Source organism: Rhinolophus ferrumequinum, chromosome 16, assembly GCF_004115265.2.
Source record: "Rhinolophus ferrumequinum isolate MPI-CBG mRhiFer1 chromosome 16, mRhiFer1_v1.p, whole genome shotgun sequence".
Classification (NCBI taxonomy): Eukaryota; Metazoa; Chordata; class Mammalia; order Chiroptera; family Rhinolophidae; genus Rhinolophus; species Rhinolophus ferrumequinum.
In genome coordinates this window covers 16,740,828-16,763,700 of record NC_046299.1, presented here as the reverse complement: position 1 = coordinate 16,763,700, position 22,873 = coordinate 16,740,828, and the positions used below count along the sequence as shown (strand labels likewise).

Here is a 22,873-nt window from a genome sequence, read left to right as displayed (position 1 = left end):
ATCATTAAATATTCAACGTCTTTATAGTTACTATATAGTATTTCACTCATGGGTAGGAGTAATTCTTAAAGGGAAATCAAAGATTTTTCACTTATTTATGAATGGATTGTGGTTCAAACTATTTATGTAATTTTAGTAAGTTACCTTTTAAAACTTTGGTTTAGAGATAATTTCAAAATTACAGAAAAATTGCACGAATAAGAGCCGTACAGAGAAAACTCATGAACATATCCTTTATCCAGATCTACTTACTATAACATTTTCTCCACTTGCTTTATCATTTGTACTCTTTTTTCTTAAAGTAGGTTATGTACATCATAGTCCTTTACCTCAGACTTCAATGTGTGCTTTCTAAGAATAGGGGTATTCTCTTATATAATCACAGTATAGTTATCAACTTCAGTAAATTTAACATCAGTGCCATAATCTGTTCATTTTCCAGTTACATTGACTGACCTGGAAATGTTCTTTATAGCTTTTTTTTCTTGTGTGTTTCTCATTGTAGCTTTTTTCCTTCCAGTACGGGATCTAATTTAGGATCAGGTATTGCATTTAGTTCTCATATCTGTTCAGGCTCCTTTAATGTGGACCATTTCCACAGCCTTTGTCTTCTGTAGCATTGTTTTGAAAAATATGTAAATGATGTGTCCTTCTCTGGGTATTACATCTGGAAGTAATACATCATATCCATCTACTTATCCCTCTTATTGATGTTACTTTTCATCACCCAGTCAAGGTGGTGTCCAATTTTTCCACTGTATAGTTAGTGTTTTTCCCTTGCAACTAATAAATAATATGGGGATGGGGAGATACTTTTGAACCATACAAATATAGTGCTTCTTATAAAAATTACTCCCTAGATTTAGCATCCCTTGATATTCTTGCCTTTATTCTGATGATTAAAAAGGATAATTTTCCATTTTCAGCACTCCTTTCACATTTACCAATTGGTATTCTACAGGCAAGAGCCCTCCCTCTTTAGCTGTTCTTTTTTTGTTTTGTTTGGTTTTTTTATCTTTATGGACTCATGGATTATTCCCCCCAGCACTGATTTATAATTCATCTAATGATTTTGGTGCTCATATTGTCCTAGATATAGCCAGTGGAAGGAAACCCCCATCAAGCTGGTCTCTGTGTCTGGTATATGCCTCTTTTTAAAAGCACTTTATTTCTGGAATGACATAAATGATCTCTTTAGGATTTACTTTGCATTAAAGGTGATAACTTTGGGGCTAAATTGTACAGCATATTTTGGTCCAGACTAAGAGAATGGCATAGATATTCATGACTCTTAATGAAAATTTTGCTAAACAAAAACTCAGTGAATTCATTAAATCTGAAATCCTTTTATGTATAGAATTGCTTATTTCTGAATTCAGGTAGTAAAAACAGTGCCTTATTGTTGTCTATACTTTTGTGAGTCTATTAAACTATACATAGGGCTGATCATAAATAGTTTAACATGGGAATAGTTTGAGAATTTAAAATGATTAAGTATGTTTAAGTGTTAGCAATATGTGAACCTTGAAATTGTTAAGAAATTATTATATATATAATTAAAACAACGTCCATTGTAAGGATTATAAAAGCTGGGGAGTATATTTAGTTATTTTTATTGATTTTAAACTATTGGGAAAGAGCAAAAGAATGAACAGTGAAGTCAGTTTCTTTAAGGAAAAAAACTATGTGAAGTTTATACAAAAATTGCACTCAAATTTGGTGATTAAAGCTGTTTTGTTTATTGATTTCTTCTGTTCATTGTTCTATTTCAAATATTAAGATGTTATGTTAGAAACTTGGATTTATAAGTTTTCTAATACTTTCAATAAAGTTTTAATTTTATTGGTTTTTATACAAAATAACATCCTTTTAAAAATTTTACAGTGGGCAGAAATGGATCTGGAAAAAGTAACTTTTTTTATGGTAGGTATTGCTTTTTGAATTCTAAATACATTAAGACCTAGGTATCTTAAGATAGTTTATTTTAAAAATTGGTTTTCTTAGGTTATGTCTGCACGAAACCCAAGAAATACTTCTTCATACAGGGTTGTAGTTTAGTGTAGAGGGTTAAGAGTGTAAGGATCTGAGTTCTTCTGTATACCTAGTAATTAATTAGCTATGTAAGACTGGGCAAAACACTTAACCTCTCAAATTACTCTTTTCACTTTAAGAACAGAGATGGTTGTCCTGCCTACTTTAGATGGGTTGTGAGAATCAAATGAGGTAATACATATGGAAGTGCTTTTTAAACTTGAGTGAACTATATAAATATTGTAAATGCATATATATATATATGTATGTATGTATGTATGTATGTATGTATCTATCTTAACAAATCCTCTGGGGAGAAAAAACATGTAACAGAACTGGACTGTACAAAGAAGTAGCTTGAAAAAAGTTTGAACCCTTTAAATAGTGCTTGAGGAAAAGGGAGGTTTAGAAGAGCAAAAGTTCTTTCCTGTCTGCTCACAAATCTAAAGGATATGCTATATTCCATCAGTGATTGTAATTTGGGGGGGATGGTGAGATAGTGGGATTGGAGTGGAAGGGAGTATTTCACAATCTCCAGGGGGATGAGGGCAGTTGGAATTCATACCCTCCCCCGCAGGGTGATTATAGGAGCCAGTCCCCACCTTCACTCCTCATTCATACACACACACACACACACACACACACACACACACACGCTTTTAGAATGTCAGAGGTCTCTTAAGTGGACTGGGAACAGGATAGCTAAGTAAAGAGTTCCATTTCTAGGGCAGGATGGTCCAGTTAAACCTCTACATAGAAGTGAGAATGGCTCCTTACTGAAGATAAGGGCAGTGCGAGCAATGAAGTAGAAGGTGGGAATCTGAAACGTCTCCCTGTGTTTCTTAATTCTGTTTCTTTTGACAAAGTATCCAATTGATATTGTAGCAATATATCCTATTTTGTTAATAAATTATTTATATCATTTGTCTAGTGGATGAAAGCAAATACAGTGTTACCAGTCAGTGTATACTTTGATCAAGAGATAGATCTTAGTTCTGCTTGTCTCTTCCTGTACCTCTGTTTTTTTTTTCTTTCTTTAAATGTTTCAGTGAAAGGTTAAAATTTTTCGTATAATTTCTTAGCTGATTAGTCTGAAGTACAGGCAAATTTTCTGCATTGCTTTTGTCTGTATGAAACAGGTTGTTGATTACCTGATACGCTGTATTCTATGAAGGTATGGGAAATTATTAATGAGGCACAAATCCTTTTTTAAACTGTACTAATAGTTGTTTTGTATTTCTAGCAATTCAGTTTGTTCTCAGTGATGAGTTTAGTCATCTTCGTCCGGAACAGCGATTGGCTTTATTGCATGTGAGTGAGACTACTTTAAGACATTATTGGTGTTACAGTTGACCCTTGAGCAACTCAAGGGACAGTGGCATTGACTGCCCTCAGTCTAAAATCCACATGTAATTACAGTCAGCCCTCCAAATATGCAGATTCCCAACCACCAGTTGTCCCTTGAACAACATGGGTTTGAACTGCACAGGTCAATTGAAAACCTGTGTTGTTCAAAGGTCAGCTATATATATTTTTAAAAATACATTGTCAAATCTGGTAAAGAAAATCATTTTTAAAGTTTCGTATCCTTTGTGAACATGATATAGTCTCTTAAGTGTTATTCTGTAAAATTTAGCCTGCTGTATTAATGCAGGATAAAAACCCTCATTTTTATATAATGGTAAGAAAATTGTAGGACTTACCTATACATGGATATGTCTTCCATGTTCTTTATTAAGGTATTGTCTGGTAAGGCTCTAGGACCAAGTTTGCTGGAGAAAGAAGAGTTTGTGATTCGGGATTAGGAGTTTTCAGACTTTGAACCAGAAGTTAAGGTGGGAGCATAGAGAAGCAATCATTGCAAGCTAAACAACATACAAGTTATTCTTTTTAGTCATATTTTTACTTAAATATAACATCATTTTCCCGTATGAAGGACAGTGTATTTGTAGTAAAGTGTCATAATTTTTCATTAGATTATTATGAATAATGAACTAAAGTAATTTTAAGATAAAAATTATAAGACTATAATAAAACAATGCAATTTATCTTCCTGGTTTCACTATGGTTTATAATTAATTTTAAGACCAGAAAGCAAGATTCCTCAATATATCTCAACAATGTCTCTCATATGTAGGAAGATTTTGTTTTATTTTGTTTTTAAGCATTATTTTTCACCCCACCTCTTAAATTTCATTTTTTAGCCCAGTAATTTGGACTAATTCCCTATAGAAAAATCTCTTTTCGGTTTCTCAGGTTGGCATTAAAAGAATAATCTCTTTAGATATCATTCTTCATTGTATTGAACCACAACATAATAACGGTTTCCAGAATCTGGAAATTATCTGGACTTAGTATGTAAGTGGTTGGGTCATTAATTGTTCTAAATGTGACACGTGTTAAATGTGTGTGTTTTCATAGCAGATTTAAAAGTACATTAGACTATCTCAAATCTTTTAAAAAAAACCACAGAATTCTGATAATTATATGATTTGTTAGGGTTCCTTTCCAGTATTAAGATGAGTTTATAACAAGAAAAGCCTCAAAGTGTTTTAGGTATTAGCAAATAGGTAGAATTAAGTATCTGTGGGGTCTTGTGCTCTAATAAAGTGATCTGTAGAACAAGACCTAACTGGCATCTCACATAGCTGTCATTCTTTTGTTCAGTATCAAAAGCTATTTGGTTGAGTAGTATTGTCATCCTAATCCCATGTCTTCGCTGTTTTGGCAAGAGGGATATATCCTAGTCTGATAGAAATTTTTCTTCATTGAACCAGGCTTGTTACCATGTACTAAACTTAAAATTTGTTTAAAGAATTTGAAAACACCACTTAAATTACAAATTTATCTATCATGTTTTAGGAGGGTACCGGTCCGCGTGTTATTTCTGCTTTTGTGGAGATTATTTTTGACAATTCGGACAACCGATTGCCAGTGAGTAACTGCTTTTTTCTTTTCAGTAATGTTGAGAATTTTATTGTTGCAGCTGATTTATTTTTTTTTCAGGCTTTGAAACATTTATTTATAGCTGTACTTAAGCTTTTATAATTTAGTTTATGAGAAAATAACTAAAGTTTACATACTAATTTTGTCTTAAAATTATAGTGAACATTCTTGTAAATGAATAGGAATGTGTAAGCTGTGAAAAATTGTGTTTGTCATAAGAATTGAGTATTCATAGTATATCTTTAGTGAGATTGAAATTTCAAAATAATTGTTATGGTTAGGGACTCTAAAATGACCTTATTAAGTAAAAAGTTTTCCACTTTTATTGTTAAATTAACTTTGAAATTTTACATTTTTTCTTAGATTGACAAAGAGGAAGTTTCACTTCGAAGAGTTATTGGTGCCAAAAAGGATCAGTATTTCTTAGACAAGAAAATGGTCACGTAAGCATTTCTCTTTATATTTTTAATTTCTTTATAAAAGAGTAAAGGTATTCTTCTACTTGTGTCATACATGAGGCATATTTGCCTCATGTTCAACAAATCAGTATTTAGAGTATAAACAAAAATCAGAAGATTCCTTGAGATTGATGGAACAGATAGCTGTTCTCCCTCATGCTCCTTAACTCACAAGTTAGTGTACTCATTTTTGGTTATTGAATTGTTTTATCTGAAAAATGTTTTTCAATATTTATCCACAGGAAAAATGATGTGATGAATCTTCTTGAAAGTGCCGGTTTTTCTCGAAGCAATCCTTATTATATCGTTAAACAAGGAAAGGTAAACAATTTTATGTCCTTTTTCAATAGAATTTGTTTTCTGAGTATATTCGTTGAATAATTGAATTGGTTTATTGTTTCTAGTAGTTATATTGAATAAAAAATGTACCGTATTGGGGTGGCTGGTTAGCTTAGTTGGTTAGTGTGGTGCTAACAAACATCAAGATTGTGAGTTTGATCCCCGCATAGGCCACTGTGAGCTGTGCCCTGCTTTAAAAAAAAAGTTGAAAAAAAATACCATATTGTCTTGTTTTCATTGATTTATTTTGTATGGAAGTTAGTGTTAACCTTGTTTGTGGCCATAAAGTACAAAATACACGTTGATCCGTTGCATAATGGGATGGAAGTATTTCAGCAGAGCTATTTAAGTGGATTGTTTTCTTAGTGACCTGTATCACTTTACTGGAAGATATTTTTGGTTTGTGGAAGTCATGATGATCATAATATTGAGAAATTCTGTAAAAATCACATTTGAAAAAATTACCTTCTAAAATTAATATTCTATGTTAGTATATCACAATTAAAATAATAAAAAGCTTACATTACTAGAAACCTATAATGCTACATATTATTTTTCCCTTACAGAGATTATTTATAGTTTTTAGTAGCTATATACTTCAGCTGTTTGTTCTGTTTCCTCATACACTACTTGAAACTAAGATAATTTATTTTTCTTAGAACATACCTGCAGTGTTCTAAAGTTTTCTGTAGTGTTTTTATTGGGGGGGCGGTTGGAGGCTAGGGGAAAATTCTTTAAAAATATCCACTTCTTATTTCATATTGGAGGCTTTTTTAGGTATGTATTGGAAAGTTAGCATTCAGGAGAAGTGATTAGGAAGAGTATAGTGTTTCACTTTGGGGAAATGTGATACCAGAAGAACAGGTTTTTGAAAAGACCACCTTTGTAAGAGAGAAATTAAAAGGAGACTGGTTTGAAAGAGCAATTATCTGAGTTCCCTGTGCACATACAACACAGGCCCCTTTATGTCATTTTGCTTTCTGCTCATGTCATTTCATATAAGCCATCTGTGACTGTCTCATTTATAAAATCTTTGCCTTCACCCCAACTTTGTATGCTTTATTTCCTTATTTTGTTTTTTCTTCATTGCAGTTATACTATAATGATACACTTATTTCCTGTTTTTCTACTAGAATACAAGTTTCATGAGGGCAAGACCTTTTCTATTTTGTTCAGTGCTCTTTTCCCAGTGCCCAACAGAGTGGTACATAGGTTATAGGCATTCATTAAATATTTTTTTAAGTGAATAAGTTGAATGAATGAACATGCTTAATTGGGGTATGCAATGATAAGGATCTGAAGGGTGATTTGTTTGATGTATATACTTTGGATAGATAGTATTTTCTTAGCTCAGAGCTGGTTCTCTTTTTATGTAAAAAAATAGAGTAACTGCAATGATTGTATTTTTTACCTTTAGTGGTTAATTTTATTTTTATGAACATGTTAAACTCATACTTGTTATATAAAGTTGCATGCAATGCATGGTGATTAGATTTTACTATTCTCTTTGTCATGTATTTTTTTGCAATATATTTGTATATGAGATTCTAAAGATGTTTTTGCTTATTTTATGCTCACTACCTCTGTGAGACAATTATTTTTATGTAATTTTAAGCATACCGTTTTTTAATCCTTAATATCATTATAGCTTTTTAAAAATGTATAGCGAGTAAGTTTCCCCTTGTAAAAATATTTTGTTCTTTTAGAATTGATCTCATTTTTTATACCATGTCATACTGACTAAGAAAAAATGGTGGTGTGATATTCCTCCATCATTTGTAAATTAGAGTTTTACCCATAAATTAGACTTAGGTATATATCAATTTATTTGGATTTTTGTTTGGTAAATTTTATTTTAAGTAAAAAGAGACACAGTTACATAGGTAGTATATGTACTATACAGATTACATTAGCGAATTCATACTCAACTTATGTGAATACCCTTTCAAGGTAGAATTCTTAAAGAGCAATTTGTAGTGCTGTAATTATTTTTCTAAAATTTTTAGATCAACCAGATGGCAACAGCACCAGATTCTCAGAGACTAAAGCTATTAAGAGAAGTAGCTGGTACTAGAGTCTATGATGAACGAAAAGAAGAAAGCATCTCTTTAATGAAAGAAACAGGTAAAAGAAATGTGACTGTATCTTATTTCTTTTTGTTGTGAATCACTTTTCATTGTATTATAGTGGAAAGGAGTTATGTGTACTCTCACAAGTATGTTGTATGGTAATTTGCCTATGTGCTGAATGGAGAGAAAATTAGTTTGAAGCAGTTTAAAGTTTGAGATTTCCAATAATTTATTTCTTTGAATAAAGAATTGTTGCTGTGAGGTAATAATGCCTCTCTAGATTGAATACTTTGTGCCTCTAGTGTCCTCATCATTGTGTGTAAAGATGACAAATTTAGATGTATTCCTCAAAAAAAAATTGTTCAGGAACAAGTAAACATAAAACTTTGAACTTAGAATCTTTATTAGTACATTTATTAGGGAAACCCTACTTTGCTTTTCAAGTGCCGTGTTCTGTCAAAGCTTAGAGTCAGTCCTGGTTTCAAAATCAAAATTAGACATAATTAACTGACATTGTAACTTTAGACTTGATCTCTGGTCCAAAGCTTCCCCATCTGTAAAGTCCTTTCTCATATTTTGTAGGGGTGAGTAGAGGAGCAAAGCAGCACCATGATTGGAATATAGTAGGCATTCAGTATATGGTAGCTATAGATAATGCTGTTATTATAAATTGTGTATCAGTGATACCAATAATGTTAGTAGGGTTTGTTTTTTTTATGTTGTGGGAAGAAACACTGGCTTTTAAAGGAAGCTTAAACTGAGGCCCTTAACACATGAATAAGAAGAATTAGTGTCACCAAGTAAGTTTGTTCTCTGCTGCTTTTCATAATAAAGTATCTTTATTATCATTGTAGTATTTTAGATTTCATTATCACGTAATATCAAAGAAATAATGCTATATTTCTTAAGATTAAGTTTAATTTATGGTATATTTGAGAAGTGTTATTATATAAAAATTTATTCAACTCCTTTATCCCTCTCCATTTTTTTTTAAGAGGGCAAACGGGAAAAAATCAATGAGTTGTTAAAATACATTGAAGAAAGATTACATACCTTAGAAGAAGAAAAGGAAGAACTAGCTCAGTATCAGAAGTGGGATAAAATGAGACGAGCCTTGGAATATACTATTTACAATCAGGAACTTAACGAGACTCGTGCCAAACTTGATGAGGTAAAATATTTACCTTTGCCCCTTAAATTCAGATTAATTTTATTTTTATGAATATGTTAAACTCATGTTATACTTTTCAGTGATTTTTCAATAGAAATTTAACAGAAATATAAAAACCTCTTAATGAATTTATTTGTTAGCAAATTTGTTCTTTCAGTTTACTACAAGGAAAATGCCTAGGCCCATGTTGGCCTTGCTGTAGTTGTATCTGAAGTATAATCAGACCAGGATAAGAGGAAGCCACCTTTAAAGCGTCATGAATTTTTTTTCTTAACTTTTTAAAATGTATTTTGTAATTAGTATTGCTTTGTTTTCTACAAAAGTTTGTTTTAGGTAGTTACTTAAAACTTAAGTTTCTTATTTAAAGAAAACCACTACTTTTTTTGTAAAAATTTTTTAAGTGGATGATTATTGCAGTAGATATCTAAAACTTTTGCTAGATGTTATGAAATATTAAACAAACACAAAATGAGTTAGAAATTGTAGCTTGTTTTTTTTTTCAGCTTTCTGCTAAGCGAGAGACTAGTGGAGAAAAATCCAGACAATTAAGAGATGCCCAGCAGGATGCAAGAGATAAAATGGAGGTAAGATTATAAATTAGACTTAGGTTAACTCATATTTTTTGACCACAGTGAACCCTTTGTACCAGAACTACAGAGTAGTGACTTTAAGTGGGGTGTCACTGGGATTGAGTATTGAAAAGACAGAGTATTGAAAAGACAGAGTACTGAAAGTGTAAATGAAAGAAAAGGGACAAAACTAATGGTGTCATAATTTTGCTGTTGTACTTTTACTTGCCTGATTCATTTTTGTTCAAAACTTTCAGGATATTGAGCGCCAAGTTAGGGAACTGAAAACAAAAATTTCAGCTATGAAAGAGGAAAAGGAGCAACTGAGTGCTGAAAGACAAGAACAGATTAAGCAGAGGACTAAATTGGAGCTTAAAGCCAAGGATTTACAAGATGAATTGGCAGGCAATAGTGAACAAAGGGTAAGTTCAAATGCTGAAAATGAAAGACAAATATTCAGGTGAGTAGGAATTGCAGAACTGAGAGTCCTTTCTGTGACCGGGGTACATGCTTGAAGTTTTATAAAAGATTTGGCATATTAAAATAATTTATACTGAAGTAGCAACTCAGTACTATCTTTGTTTCTTATATTGAAAAATTCTGTGTCGCAATCAGTTTTCTCACGAATTTTTTTTTATGAGAAAACATTTTATGCTAGACTTATAAGTTAAGCGAAAGTTTTAAAGCAGATTGCATTTTTACTTATCTTGCTTTATTTACAGAAACGTTTATTAAAAGAGAGGCAGAAGCTGCTTGAAAAAATAGAAGAAAAGCAGAAAGAACTGGCAGAAACAGAACCTAAGTTCAACAGTGTAAAAGAAAAAGAAGAGCGAGGAATTGCTAGGTCTGGGATTTTATTCACCAATGCTTTTAACTTTATACATAGTTCCTTTATAGAACCTAAATAGTTATAGGTAAGAAGGCACAGTATTAAGGGTGAAAGTTAAATGCCCATTTCAAAGTAATAGCCAATGTTGAACAACTACTGTGGGCCAAGGATTCTTATATGTATATTGCCTGTTTTTTTTTACTCAAAGGCCCTGGTAGATCTACATTATCCCCACTTTAAATTTGACAAACTTGAGGATCTAGTAGGTTAAATAACTTGCCTAAGATAACATAGGTAGGTGTGTTGGGCTTTTTAAAATACTCATGAGGACTGTTCTTTTTTCACTCAAATGACGTGTTACTGTATGCTTCATTCTGCCACTTTATTTTTTCACTCAATGCTGTTTTAACATCTAGACATTTTAGTATCTATCTGTAGATTGGACTTGCCAGGGTTTGCTGATTTTACAGTTTAGGGCATTATCATGATTTTGTGCCACTTAATGTGCATTTTAGTGAATTCCCTGTTTACATCCTTTGCCCCTTTTTTTCTGTTGTATAGGGTTATTTTATGTAATCTGGGCATTAATATTCTATATGTTGTGACTGTTTTGTCTTGCTTTTTAACCTTTGTCTTTTATAGTAAGGAATTGAAAATGTTTATATAGTTAAATATAGTTGGAGCATTTTTGAAAATTCCTGAGATGGAGTACTAGAACTGTCTAGATTTAGTGACTAACCCAGACCTTGAGTGAAGACCTTTTCTGTCTGAAATCCTTATGGTGTGGGCAGTTTTACCTGACTTTAACTGTGACTTCGAAGTAAAATTAATATGTAGAACTAGCCCAGGGAGCTCTGTTATGTAGCAGTTGCTTTTTTTGTACTTAATTCCTTTTTTTTATGCAATTTAAAAATGGCTGTTGTCTCTGTGTACTCTTGATGTATTGATTGCAATTACACTTGATTATTTTCTGTTCTCTTCAATCCGTTCTCTTCTATCTTGTGTAGATTGGCCCAAGCTACCCAGGAAAGAACGGACCTTTATGCAAAGCAGGGTCGAGGAAGCCAGTTTACATCAAAAGAAGAAAGGGATAAGTGGATTAAAAAAGAACTCAAGTCTTTGGATCAAGCTATTAATGATAAGAAAAGACAGATTGCTGCTATACATAAAGATTTGGAGGACACTGAGGCAAATAAAGAGAAAAATTTGGAGCAGTATAATGTAAGAACTTCTATAGCTGCTTTGTAAAAATCTTTCCAAAGAGATGATAAATATGTACAGTTTTACCTGTTTCAGTTTTATTTTAAATAGTTTCCATGCTACTTTTAAAATATACAAGACAGTAGTGATTCAGGAAAAAATAGCACAATTTAATGTTATGCATATGGTAGGTAGGTAGCTCTCTTTTTTAAATATTTTTCCCCACATCAGTGTCCTTGTAGATTGAGTGTATGTTCCCCCTCCCCCTCACCTCTCTCCCTTCCTCTGAGTCAAGCCGTTGTTCTCAGTCTAGTTGTGGAGGACGAAGCTCACTAGCCCGTGTTGGTGTTATGAACCTTGCGCTCTCCCCAGCTGAGCCAGTCGGTTGCCGGCGGCCAACCGCTCACGGCAACTGGCGCCAACTTGCGCCGGCTGCATTCGGCAGCTCACGGCAGCTCTCCCTGACTGCCGGCTACTTTTGCCGGCTACTTTTGCCGGCTGCCCACCGCTCACGCTGGCTGCCAGCCACTCAGACACTGGCCATTCACGGCAGCCCAGCTCCAGGTCAAGCCGTTGTTCACACATCTAGTTGTGGAAGGGCGCAGCTTGCTGGCTCATGTGGAGATCGAACCAGCAACCTCGGTGTTAGGAGCGCAGCTTCCAACCACCTGAGCCACCTAGCAGACCCATTGAGTATATTGTGAAATGCATTTTTATGAATTGGTAGTGTGTACCTTAACTACTCTTCATTTTAACGTAAAATACAAATCTTGAAACATACATAACTTTATAGTAATTTTCTGTTAGTTTTAAGTTTAACTGCAGAATACGTTTTTTGGTTAAAGCAATGATTTTATAACATTTTCTAAAGTAAACATTATTTACTATGCATGTCTAGCTAGTATTTCCTTAACAACTGAAGTAGAAGATAAAATCACTTCCAGAATAAAAAAGATTTCACATTTAAAATGAGAGAGAGAAATGCTTTTTTAAGTGATATGTGTGGTTATAGAGTATAGGTGATTAGAGGATGATGGAAATGATAAGGGAGTGTGTAGGACCAATGTAGGGTGAGAAGGGTATATATGTACATACCCAGAAGGAACCCTCATACGCCACGAGGTCTGCACCAGTTGGTATGGTTGATGTATCAAAAAAGCCTCTATTTATGGATGATGTGATACAGAATTGCACACCTGAAATCTATGTAATTTTACTAACAATTGTCACACCAATAAATTACAAATAAATTAAAAAAAAAGCCTCTAAAAAGCATATAATCTTAATATATTGAGTGTATGTATATATTTTTATATAAAATATGTATGCATATTATTTATATACATAAAACCACCTATTTATGTATCTTAAGTATTTTATTTTAAAAAGATAAATATATGCTTATGTATCAATCTTTCTTTTTAGACTTAATTTTTTTAGAACAGTTTTGGGTTCACAGCAAAATTGAGAGGAAGGTATAGAGATTTCCAATATTCTCCCTGCCACACACATGCACAGCCTCCCTTATTACCAACATCTCCCACCAGAGTGTGTACCAGTCTTTTGAAGCAGAACCCAAGATGCTTCTTGTGAGTTTGAATAGCGATAGGAGTTCCCAGGGGACTTTTCTTGTTATGAGCCACACATGTAAATACAGTTCTCCTTAAAGTTGGATGAGAATAGAATTCAATTCAGGATTCACTCTAGGATCATATATTGCATTTAGTTGTCATGTTTCTCTTATGTCCTTTAAAATCTGTACCTGTTCCTCGATGTTGCCTTTTTGTGACCTTTTTTTCAATTATACTTGACATATAATATTAGCTTCAGGTGTACAACATAATGATTAGACATTTATATGCTTTATGAAGTGAGATATAAATGATCTTGTGATTTGACATTTTGAATTACTTTGATAAAGGTACGTATTATATATTGATACATACATTTATGTATGTAATCATTTCTTCCTAGCCTTTTAAAGTTGATTTGCCTATTCAGTTTTTAGTGAGTCACCTTTGAGTGTATCCAGAACTAAATCAAATTTTTAAACAACTCTTTGTACTTATATTCTCAGATTATTTAATATTTAATGTAATCACAGCCAAAACAAAAACATTTGGGAGCAAACAGAACTGACTCTGTAACACTAAACAACTCAACTGGTAGGAACAGTGACCAAGAGTAATAGACAGTAGCTTACTGGCCCTGAGAGTCCAGTGTGCTTTGGTCAGGATACTTTATGGAGGGAATGGCAAACACGGGTTGATCTGGATAGACAGGATAGTTTCAGCTATGATACCTACATGTCCTTTCCTAAAATAAGAAAATCCATTTTGTCTTGAGTTCTTGGAAACATCAAACTTCCTTTTTGAAAGAGCCTGGTGACAAACTAAGGTTTTCCAGTCAGAGGTTTTATGTATTCTATTTCAGGCTTGAAGTTCATTATTTTCCAGTATTTTAGCCGCACCTTAGGGTATCAAAATGACTACTTGTGAAGGCGAATTCTCTCCTTTATATTGGGTAGAGATAACTTTGCAGTGCGGATTACGTTATGCAAAATATAGCCTCTTAGTATAATCCTAAATTTCTTGTGTTATATAGTTGTGTATGTGTATGTACAGAGGGGGCAGTATATGAAAAGTGTGTACTACAGTGTTTTGAGTTTTTTACGAATGTAATTTTTCTAATGTTCTGCAGTACGTATTATAGACCAGTAAGGTTTAGATCATTAATGAACAGATTTCATTTTAGCAATATTTTCTAGAGTAATTCATTTTATGGTTTATTTTTTGATGATGTGCTCTTTTGTCTAAAGACAGTTTTTAAAAATTTAAAATTTATTCTCTATAGCTTCTTTGAAGCATAGTTGACATAATAAATTGCATATATGAAAAATGTGTCATTTGATAAGTTTTGATGTGTATACACCTGTGAAACCATCACAATTACGATAACGAGCCTGCTGATCACCCCAAAAGATTTCTCATACCCCTTGGTAACTCCTTTTTTCCCCTATGACCCCCTCACCCATCTCCTGGCAACAACTGATCTGCTTTCTGTCACTATGGGTTAGCTTGCATGAAATTAGATTTTTAATTTGAATTATTTTTATTTCCATAGAAACTGGATCAGGATCTTAATGAAGTCAAAGCTCGAGTAGAAGAACTGGACAGAAAATACTATGAAGTGAAAAATAAGAAAGATGAATTACAAAGTGAAAGAAAGTTAGTATAGACTAAAATGTGCCTTATTTTTTTTTTTGAAAAATGCTAGTTACTGGCTGTTAAATGGTCTTTAAGTTATAAGTTATTCAAGTTTGATTTCAGTGTTTTACTCTAAATTGTATGCTGTTAGTGCATCTTAATGCTCTTAAAGTTAAAGACAGTAATTTTTATTGATTAGTTACTTGTGGAGAGAGGAGAATGCAGAACAGCAAGCCCTTGCTGCTAAAAGAGAAGATCTTGAAAAGAAACAGCAACTTCTTAGAGCGGCAACAGGAAAGGTGGGCAGATTCTTTTTATTACCTCAGTTTATATTTAGTCAATTACTGTCACACAAATATTTATTAGCTTTTGATTTCTGTAGGTCATTGGTTCCAGGTAATAAATAAGGGTAGAGTACAAATCACTTGTCCTATAAATGATGAGTACTGTTTAAGCAGCCTTACTACCACCCAGGCTATTAATGATAGCACTTCTGATTTTTTTTAATTTTTTTTTTTTAAGATTTTATTGGAGAAGAGGAACAGGACTTTATTGGGGAACAGTGTGTACTTCCAGGCCTTTTTTTTTCCAAGTCAAGTTGTTGTCATTTCAGTCTTAGTTGTGGAGGGTGCCGTTCAGCTTCAAGTTGTCCTTTTAGTCTTAGTTGTGGAGGGCGCAGCTCAGCTCCAGGTCCAGTTGCCATTTCGAGTTGCAGTGAACACAGCCCACCATCCCTTGTGGGAATAGAACCGGCAACCTTGTGGTTGAGAGGACGTACTCCAACCAACTGAGCCATCCGGGAGCTCAGCAGCAGCTCAGCTCAAGGTGCCGTGTTCAATCTTAGTTGCAGGGGGCGTTGCCCACCATCCCTTGCGGGACTCAAGGAGTTGAACCGGCAACCTTGTGGTTGAGAGCCCACTGACCCATGTGGGAATCGAACCGGCAGCCTTCGGAGTTAGGAGCACGGAGCTCCAACCGCCTGAGCCACCGGGCCGGCTGCACTTCTAATTTTTAGATGAGGAACCCATTTTTAATGCTAGTGTCATAGAACAGAACCCATAATATTAGGTGTTGCGTGTAGTTGGCATATTTCCATGGGGGACGTGTTGTTGGGAGCATGTTTTTAGTGTAACCTCTGGTATATTTTTTAATGTATTATAGTAATGGGTTTATTTCTCAATAGCAAGAGTTCCATTGCAAATTATTTTAATATTTTTCATTTCTAAACAGGCCATTTTAAATGGAATAGACAGCATAAACAAAGTGCTAGACCATTTTCGTCGAAAAGGGATAAACCAGCATGTTCAAAATGGCTATCATGGCATCGTGATGAATAACTTTGAATGTGAGCCTGCCTTCTACACATGTGTGGAAGTCACTGCTGGAAACAGGTGAGACTGTTTGCTTGATACTTTTAGTTTTTAAAGGAAAGGGAATAAGAATAACTAAGAAACAACTTACAGTTTTAGTACAGTATGTCTCCCATTATCTGCTTGTATCCTCAGTTACTTAATTTTCTAATTAAATATGTAGATGCCAAGTATTTATTTGTTTCTAACTGTAGAAGCTACGACTTTTCCCTTTTTGAGCTTTCTCTCTTTTCCATTTGAATTTTCTAAGTAGTTCTCCCCCTCCCCATTGGATTGGACAGAAAGGAAGTGAATTGTTTATTTAAATGTTTTAAGCACTTTGAAGTCTAGCAATAAGAATTTGTCTTGTTCTTTTTACATATAGGTTATTTTATCATATTGTTGATTCAGATGAAGTCAGTACGAAGATTTTGATGGAGTTTAATAAAATGAATCTTCCTGGAGAGGTCACTTTTCTGCCTCTTAACAAGTTAGATGTAAGGGATACTGCCTATCCTGAAACCAATGTGAGTTGGTGTATATTAAGATCTTTCTTTCAATAAGTTACTTTTTCTCATAATTTTAGCACATCTTTAGTTCACAGACACTGTACATTGGAATTTCCCTGGCTTGTGAGACACACATGCCTTTCTTCCCCTGGAGCACAGTCATTGAGGGGTGGGGATAACAGGTCACAGCCACAACATGAAAGAAATTTTTGAAAATGTGCAAAGTGTTAAAATACGTAAGTGCAGGATGCTTTGAGACTGTATCCCAGGGTGACAAAATTAAGGTTAGGGTGTTGGAGAAGAATTCCCTAAGGAACTGTCTTTTAAAGTGAAACTTCGTAAGTTTTGTGAATATAGTTTTTAAAATGGCTTATAAATTAAATTTAAAATGTCAAGCAAGATGATACGCTTTAAAAGCATAAGGTTGCTTTTGTCACTAGCTGGTATACTTTTCAGTGGATTAAAAATATTTTTCAGACACCATTCTTGAAAACAATGTGATTGCTTTGAGGTATTTGGTTTCAGAATGTTCATGGTTATATAGCAACTATTTTTACTATCCTCTAAGGTTAAAGTTGAAACCCTATGAGAATGATCAGCAATTTAAGTGGAACAGTGAGAAGCTTAAAAGCTTCTCAGAGGTCCAGCATTTTCTTTTAAATCTACAAATTATCTTTGAAGATTGGGGGGGAGAAATTGATAGCATGAACAAATGTGACGTGTGAATGAAGCGAGACATAAAAGAATGCATGTAATGTGATTCCCTTTACACTACAAAAACAAAACTGAACTTGGATAATAGAACTAGAAAGAAGTGCAAGAAAGTGATTATCACAAAAGTTAAAATAGTGGTCACTTCCAGAGGTAGTCACTATCTGAATTAGGAAAGGGGCACACTTAAACGGCTTCTGTCAGCAGTGTTCTGTTTCTTGTCCTGCATGCTGGTTGTATTGGCGTTCTCTTTATAATTATTAATTTAAGCTTAACATATTGTATTTTTCTCTATGTAGGATTTCTTTTCTACTTTAAAAATTCTTAAAATCTTGCTCTAACAGTTTAGGAAAGAAAGGGGGAAAATAAATTTTATTTGAAAAGATGTTTTTTTGAATATCTAAGATATAAAATAAAAATATTTTGAGGAACTATTATTTACATTTATTTTGTTCTTTTATGTGATAGATGCTATCCTAAGTGTTTTCACATGTGTTAATTCGCCTAGTCTTAACTTTATGAGAAAGGTACTGTTATTGCAGTTTTATAGATGAAGTAATTTACAGAGAAGTTAAGCAGCTTGTCCAGAGCACGTATCTGATAAGTGGTAGAACTAGGATTTGAACTTGAGCAGTCTGGCTCCATAGCCACTAAGCTCTTTTACTGCTGTGCTCTATTGAAAACCGGGATGTTACATAAGTACAATTTCCAGGATATTTCAGTAGAATGATTTTTCTAACTTCTTCAGTATAAAAACAAATAGTTTTGAAATACAAAGGCATTTGAGTTTATTTCTGTTTCATAAAGATGTAATTCATAATTCTGCTAACACATTTTAACTGTGTTGTTATCCTTTTGCTTGATGATAAAATACTCATTTTTAGGATGCTATTCCTATGATAAGTAAATTGAGGTACAATCCCAGATTTGACAAGGCCTTCAAACATGTGTTTGGAAAAACGCTTATTTGTCGTAGCATGGAAGTTTCAACCCAGCTGGCCCGTGCTTTCACTATGGACTGCATTACCCTGGAAGGTTTGTAATAATAATTCTTAGCTTTGAACGGATAAATTCCGTTTTTGTTTTGAGAGTATTTGAAAATTCACGTCCAGTTATTTTTCATTTTTTAAATAGTTGGTTTATTCAAATTAGAATCCAAACAGTTCCACACTTGGTATTTGGTTGATGTCTCTTTAAGTATAATCATTTGGTCTGTAATAGGAGTTCTTAAACTTTTTTGGATCAAGTACTCTTTTGGTGAAGTCTATGGATCCTTTCTCAAAATGTTTTTAAATGCATAAAATACCTTGGATCATAAAAAAGAAACCAATTAGCAAATTGGCATGGTTATCGCAACATTTTTAAAAATATGACATAATAATTATTCTTAACATATTCAACAAGATTTAGTAGTGGGTCTAGTAAGTCATAATTTTGAGGTAACATGCATGTAAACTATTTTGAGATTCGTGACAAGTGTCATTTGGTAGAAAATAGCTGTTATTTGTCTTAGTAACAAAGTCACAAGTACTGATAATACTATGTTTCTTGTTTCATTCATTATGGAAGGAATTTCATTTGAGGGTAGTATAAAAGTAAAGATGTAAATTTTTTCCCCACTCAAGTCATGGATCTCCTGAATTTTATCTGTGGAATCCAGGTTAAGAAGCTCTGGTATATGGGTTCACCTGCCCTCATTTTTGTGTGTTTTCCTTGTTTTTATTATTTATGTGTTGATGAAAGAAGGTAACCTGCCCCTTCTCCCCCCCCCCCGCTGTATCTCTTTTATAATTATAGTATCATTGTTACACCTAAGAAATTTAATATTAACATAATAATCATCTAAAAAGTGTCTACATTCAAATTTTTTCAATTGTCCCAAAATATTTTTTTTACATTTTATTTAAAGTATAGTTGACATATACTATTATACTAGTTTTCAGGTGTACAACATAGTGATTCGACATTTATATGCACTTTATGAAGTGATCACCACATTCAAAATATTTTTCTATCCAGGATCCAATCAGGGATGCATGCAGTGTCTTCTCTTTAGATCCTTTCAATATAGGACAGTTTTTTTTTGTTCCTACCCCCAGAAATTACTTTCCTGAAGAATGTCCCATTTTCTGGATTTGTCTTCTTGCTTCCGCATCGTTAGATTTAGGTTAAACATTCTTGGCATGAGTGATAAGTACTTACCGTATCACATAATATGTCTCACTGTTAGTGATGCTAAGTTTGACCAGTAGCAAATCTCTCGGGTAAAAGGTGTTTCCCTTTTGTAATTAATAAATGATATGTGGCATTATCCTTTAAGAATACATGAATATCATATTTTACCTATGATTTAGCATCCTTTTGCTGACCCGTGACTCAGTTAATACAGTAGGGGTTTCAAAATGGTGAGTTTTAAATTCTGCCATTGCTTCTGTGTTTATTAGATGTCACTCTTCTGTAAAGAAAGCCCTCTCCATTATTTTTTTTAAATATCACTGTGATTCATGGATTCCTTTTTATTCAGTGTGTTACCACATTGTTACGATTATTTTTGATGTTCAAATTTTTCCAAATACGGCCAGTGGGAATTCCAAGCTAGGTTCTGTGTCCTGTTCCTTCTTTACTGGCAGATGTTTCAGGCTCACCTAGAAGGTACATTTTTTTTTGTTGTTCTTGATTTTTTTATTTTTATTTTTTTAGTTTCAGGTGTACAAAGCAATGTAACAGACGTTTCACCCCTCACAAAGTGATAACCCCTCCCCCAATCTATTGCCCCTCTGACATCATATATATCTATTACAATTCCATTGGCTCTATTCCCTATGCTGTACTCCATATCCTGTGACTATATATATATTAAATTATAGTTGACATACAATATTGTTCAGCTCCAGGTGTACAGTGCAGTGGTCAAGCATCTACACAGTCCATGAAGTGGTCTCCGTAATAAGACGTGCCCATCTGACACCCTACAAAATATTTACGTTATTGGTTATATTCCTCAAACTGTCTTTCATATCCTAGAAGGTACATGTTTCAAATGCAAATTTTAATATTAGAAAGCAGAATTTTTTTCAGAGTAGCTTAAATTCTTTTTAATTCTCATTAAGTAAAGCCTTTAGATTAGTTGTAGGATTATAAGTCAGTTTAGCAAAGAAGTTACACAGAATTACTACCTTTCTTATGTTTTGTTTATAGGTGACCAAGTTAGTCATCGGGGTGCTCTAACTGGAGGTTATTATGACACAAGGAAGTCTAGACTTGAATTACAAAAAGATGTTAGAAAAGCAGAAGAAGAACTAGGTGAGCTTGAAGCAAAGCTCAATGAAAACCTGCGCAGGAATATTGAAAATATCTTTTTGTCTTACGCTACTGTGGAAAAAACTGCATTTTGGTTGAAATATATAATCTTTTGCATGTTAGGTGTGTTTTCTCATACATACAGTGGGGGTGGGGGGAATTCCATGTGTTTTTACTTTGACTTTAAGCACAGAAGCTTATATTGTTTTTCTAACTTCTGAAGACAGGAAAACTGAAAACTATTTTAACTTTGATCCTTTGCTTAGCTGCTGAATAGCTAATAGCAGTGAGTCTACTTCTGAGAGAAAAAACTCAAGAAACACTGAAAATTTAAGGGTACAGAGAAGATTGAGGAGGATTGGTCAGGAAATTAGAAGGAAAACCAGGATAGTGTTTCAAGGAAGACAGGTGGGGAGCATCAGGAATGCTACATATTGCACAGAAGTTAAATATATACGGGTTGAAAATGTCCATTCATTTTTACTATGTCTAGGACATTTGGTTCAGATTTAGTATTTGCGGAGGAAGTGGCTGTCACAATCAAAGTCTTAGTTCTCTTGCAGTTCTTTCAAATGGTTTTCCATTAGTGGTTAGTTGAGCTCAACCGTTGAAAAGTTGTGTCTGTGCATTTTCTTAAAGCAACAGTGGTGGTATAAGGCAAAAGTGCTTTATGTACACTGTGCATTATGTCACACAAAAATACAGGTATGTGCAGTAAAAGTAGATAATCAGTTTTGCTGCTTCATTAGGATGTTCTTAATTGAAACTGGTATTTTTTTTTTAAATACGACTTTATAGCCTCTGTGCTATCAGTGAAAGCAGTAGCACAGAGGAAAAGGTAAAGAAATAAACATCTTAGTTTTGACTTTGCAGGAATCTGCATAGTACACTTTAAAAACTGCCCAAATTTGGCAGATGTTAGCACTAAGAAAGCATGGTGAAATACTAAGAAAAAGGATATTGAGAGCATGCACCAACCTTCCCGTATTTCATAATCCAGTGAGGTGGAATTGTTCTTCCACATGGCGAGGCTTCTTCTTACATAACTCTCTTATATAAGGCTTTAAGCATAATAGATTACGCAGTAAATATTTGTTGTATGAAAACATTTTAAAAAATATTATCATGTTTCATTTAGCTTTCTATAGGGTTTCCAGAGAATGTTGATTAATTGGTTGCTACAGCTATTAGTAAAATAGTATACATGTTATTTTGAATGAGAATTGAGGTGAACACCATTAGTGTAGTATTTAATTCAGCATTGTTATGGTCCATAGATTTGAGGAAATGACTTATTTAAGCGTAAAGAAAAGGAGGGGGATACAAAATGTGTTTATAAGAACTGAAAAGAATTTACAACATACGGTGTATTTACAAGTTGGAGAGAATTTTCCTTAGCCTTGTATATGGATTAATAATGAAATTGATCAGCTGATGAACCAAATGCAGCAGATAGAGACTCAGCAAAGGAAATTTAAAGCATCTCGCGATAGCATATTATCAGAAATGAAAATGCTAAAAGAGAAGAGGCAGCAGTCAGAGAAAACCTTTATGCCGAAGGTTCGTAAGTATGCCTTTTGTTACAGATGTTTTAATTATATAGAATTGAGTGGACCGTATGTTATATAGTTTATCCTTCGATTTCAGTGTTCGTTTTTGTTTAGTCCCATACTTTTTGGATATATATGTTTATACCACACTTATAGCAATGATTGGTACCCAAAGTATCCTTTTGTAGGCTACATTCAGACTTTCCAACTTCATTAAACAAATAAGCATTTTGAACTATGGCATAATTGTACTGTCTTATAGTAATTAATTTTTCAGTAACCATTTTTGTCTGTAAAGTACTATTTATGGAGTTATTTCAATATTGCATTGTGTTCAGAGTATAAAATGAGTAGAAAACTTAACTGCTGTTAAATGTGATAATACATACTGGTTTTAATAAATGTGAAGCTGTTTAGCAATACTGTTAATTTGGTACATAAATAATACTAAAACAACGAAGTTTTTTTTTTTTTTAATTGCCCTCAATTATATCACCCTCACACATTTTAGCAACTTTTTTGTTCTTATGAATATGTATGAAGATTTTTATATAGTTTGATCATGGAATATGTTGTTCCATACAGCTCCATAGTACTGCATCATAAATATTCTTGTTGCTACACAGTGGTAGTTAT

At 33.5% G+C, this 22,873-nt stretch overlaps 1 protein-coding gene across 1 annotated transcript in view; it reads left to right on the top strand.

The window, feature by feature from the left end:
- The window catches only part of SMC3 (structural maintenance of chromosomes 3), a 31,988-nt gene that overhangs the window by 3,551 nt on the left and 5,564 nt on the right, over positions 1 to 22,873 (top strand). The window contains exons 3-20 of the mRNA XM_033130934.1: positions 1,885 to 1,923; positions 3,275 to 3,342; positions 4,894 to 4,965; positions 5,341 to 5,420; positions 5,678 to 5,756; positions 7,781 to 7,898; positions 8,839 to 9,014; positions 9,518 to 9,598; positions 9,841 to 10,005; positions 10,306 to 10,427; positions 11,420 to 11,633; positions 14,736 to 14,839; positions 15,018 to 15,117; positions 16,049 to 16,209; positions 16,553 to 16,694; positions 18,272 to 18,422; positions 20,586 to 20,738; positions 22,096 to 22,247. Coding sequence (XP_032986825.1) covers positions 1,885 to 1,923; positions 3,275 to 3,342; positions 4,894 to 4,965; positions 5,341 to 5,420; positions 5,678 to 5,756; positions 7,781 to 7,898; positions 8,839 to 9,014; positions 9,518 to 9,598; positions 9,841 to 10,005; positions 10,306 to 10,427; positions 11,420 to 11,633; positions 14,736 to 14,839; positions 15,018 to 15,117; positions 16,049 to 16,209; positions 16,553 to 16,694; positions 18,272 to 18,422; positions 20,586 to 20,738; positions 22,096 to 22,247 — 2,177 coding nt within the window. The remainder of the gene's footprint in view (positions 1 to 1,884; positions 1,924 to 3,274; positions 3,343 to 4,893; positions 4,966 to 5,340; positions 5,421 to 5,677; positions 5,757 to 7,780; positions 7,899 to 8,838; positions 9,015 to 9,517; positions 9,599 to 9,840; positions 10,006 to 10,305; positions 10,428 to 11,419; positions 11,634 to 14,735; positions 14,840 to 15,017; positions 15,118 to 16,048; positions 16,210 to 16,552; positions 16,695 to 18,271; positions 18,423 to 20,585; positions 20,739 to 22,095; positions 22,248 to 22,873) is intronic.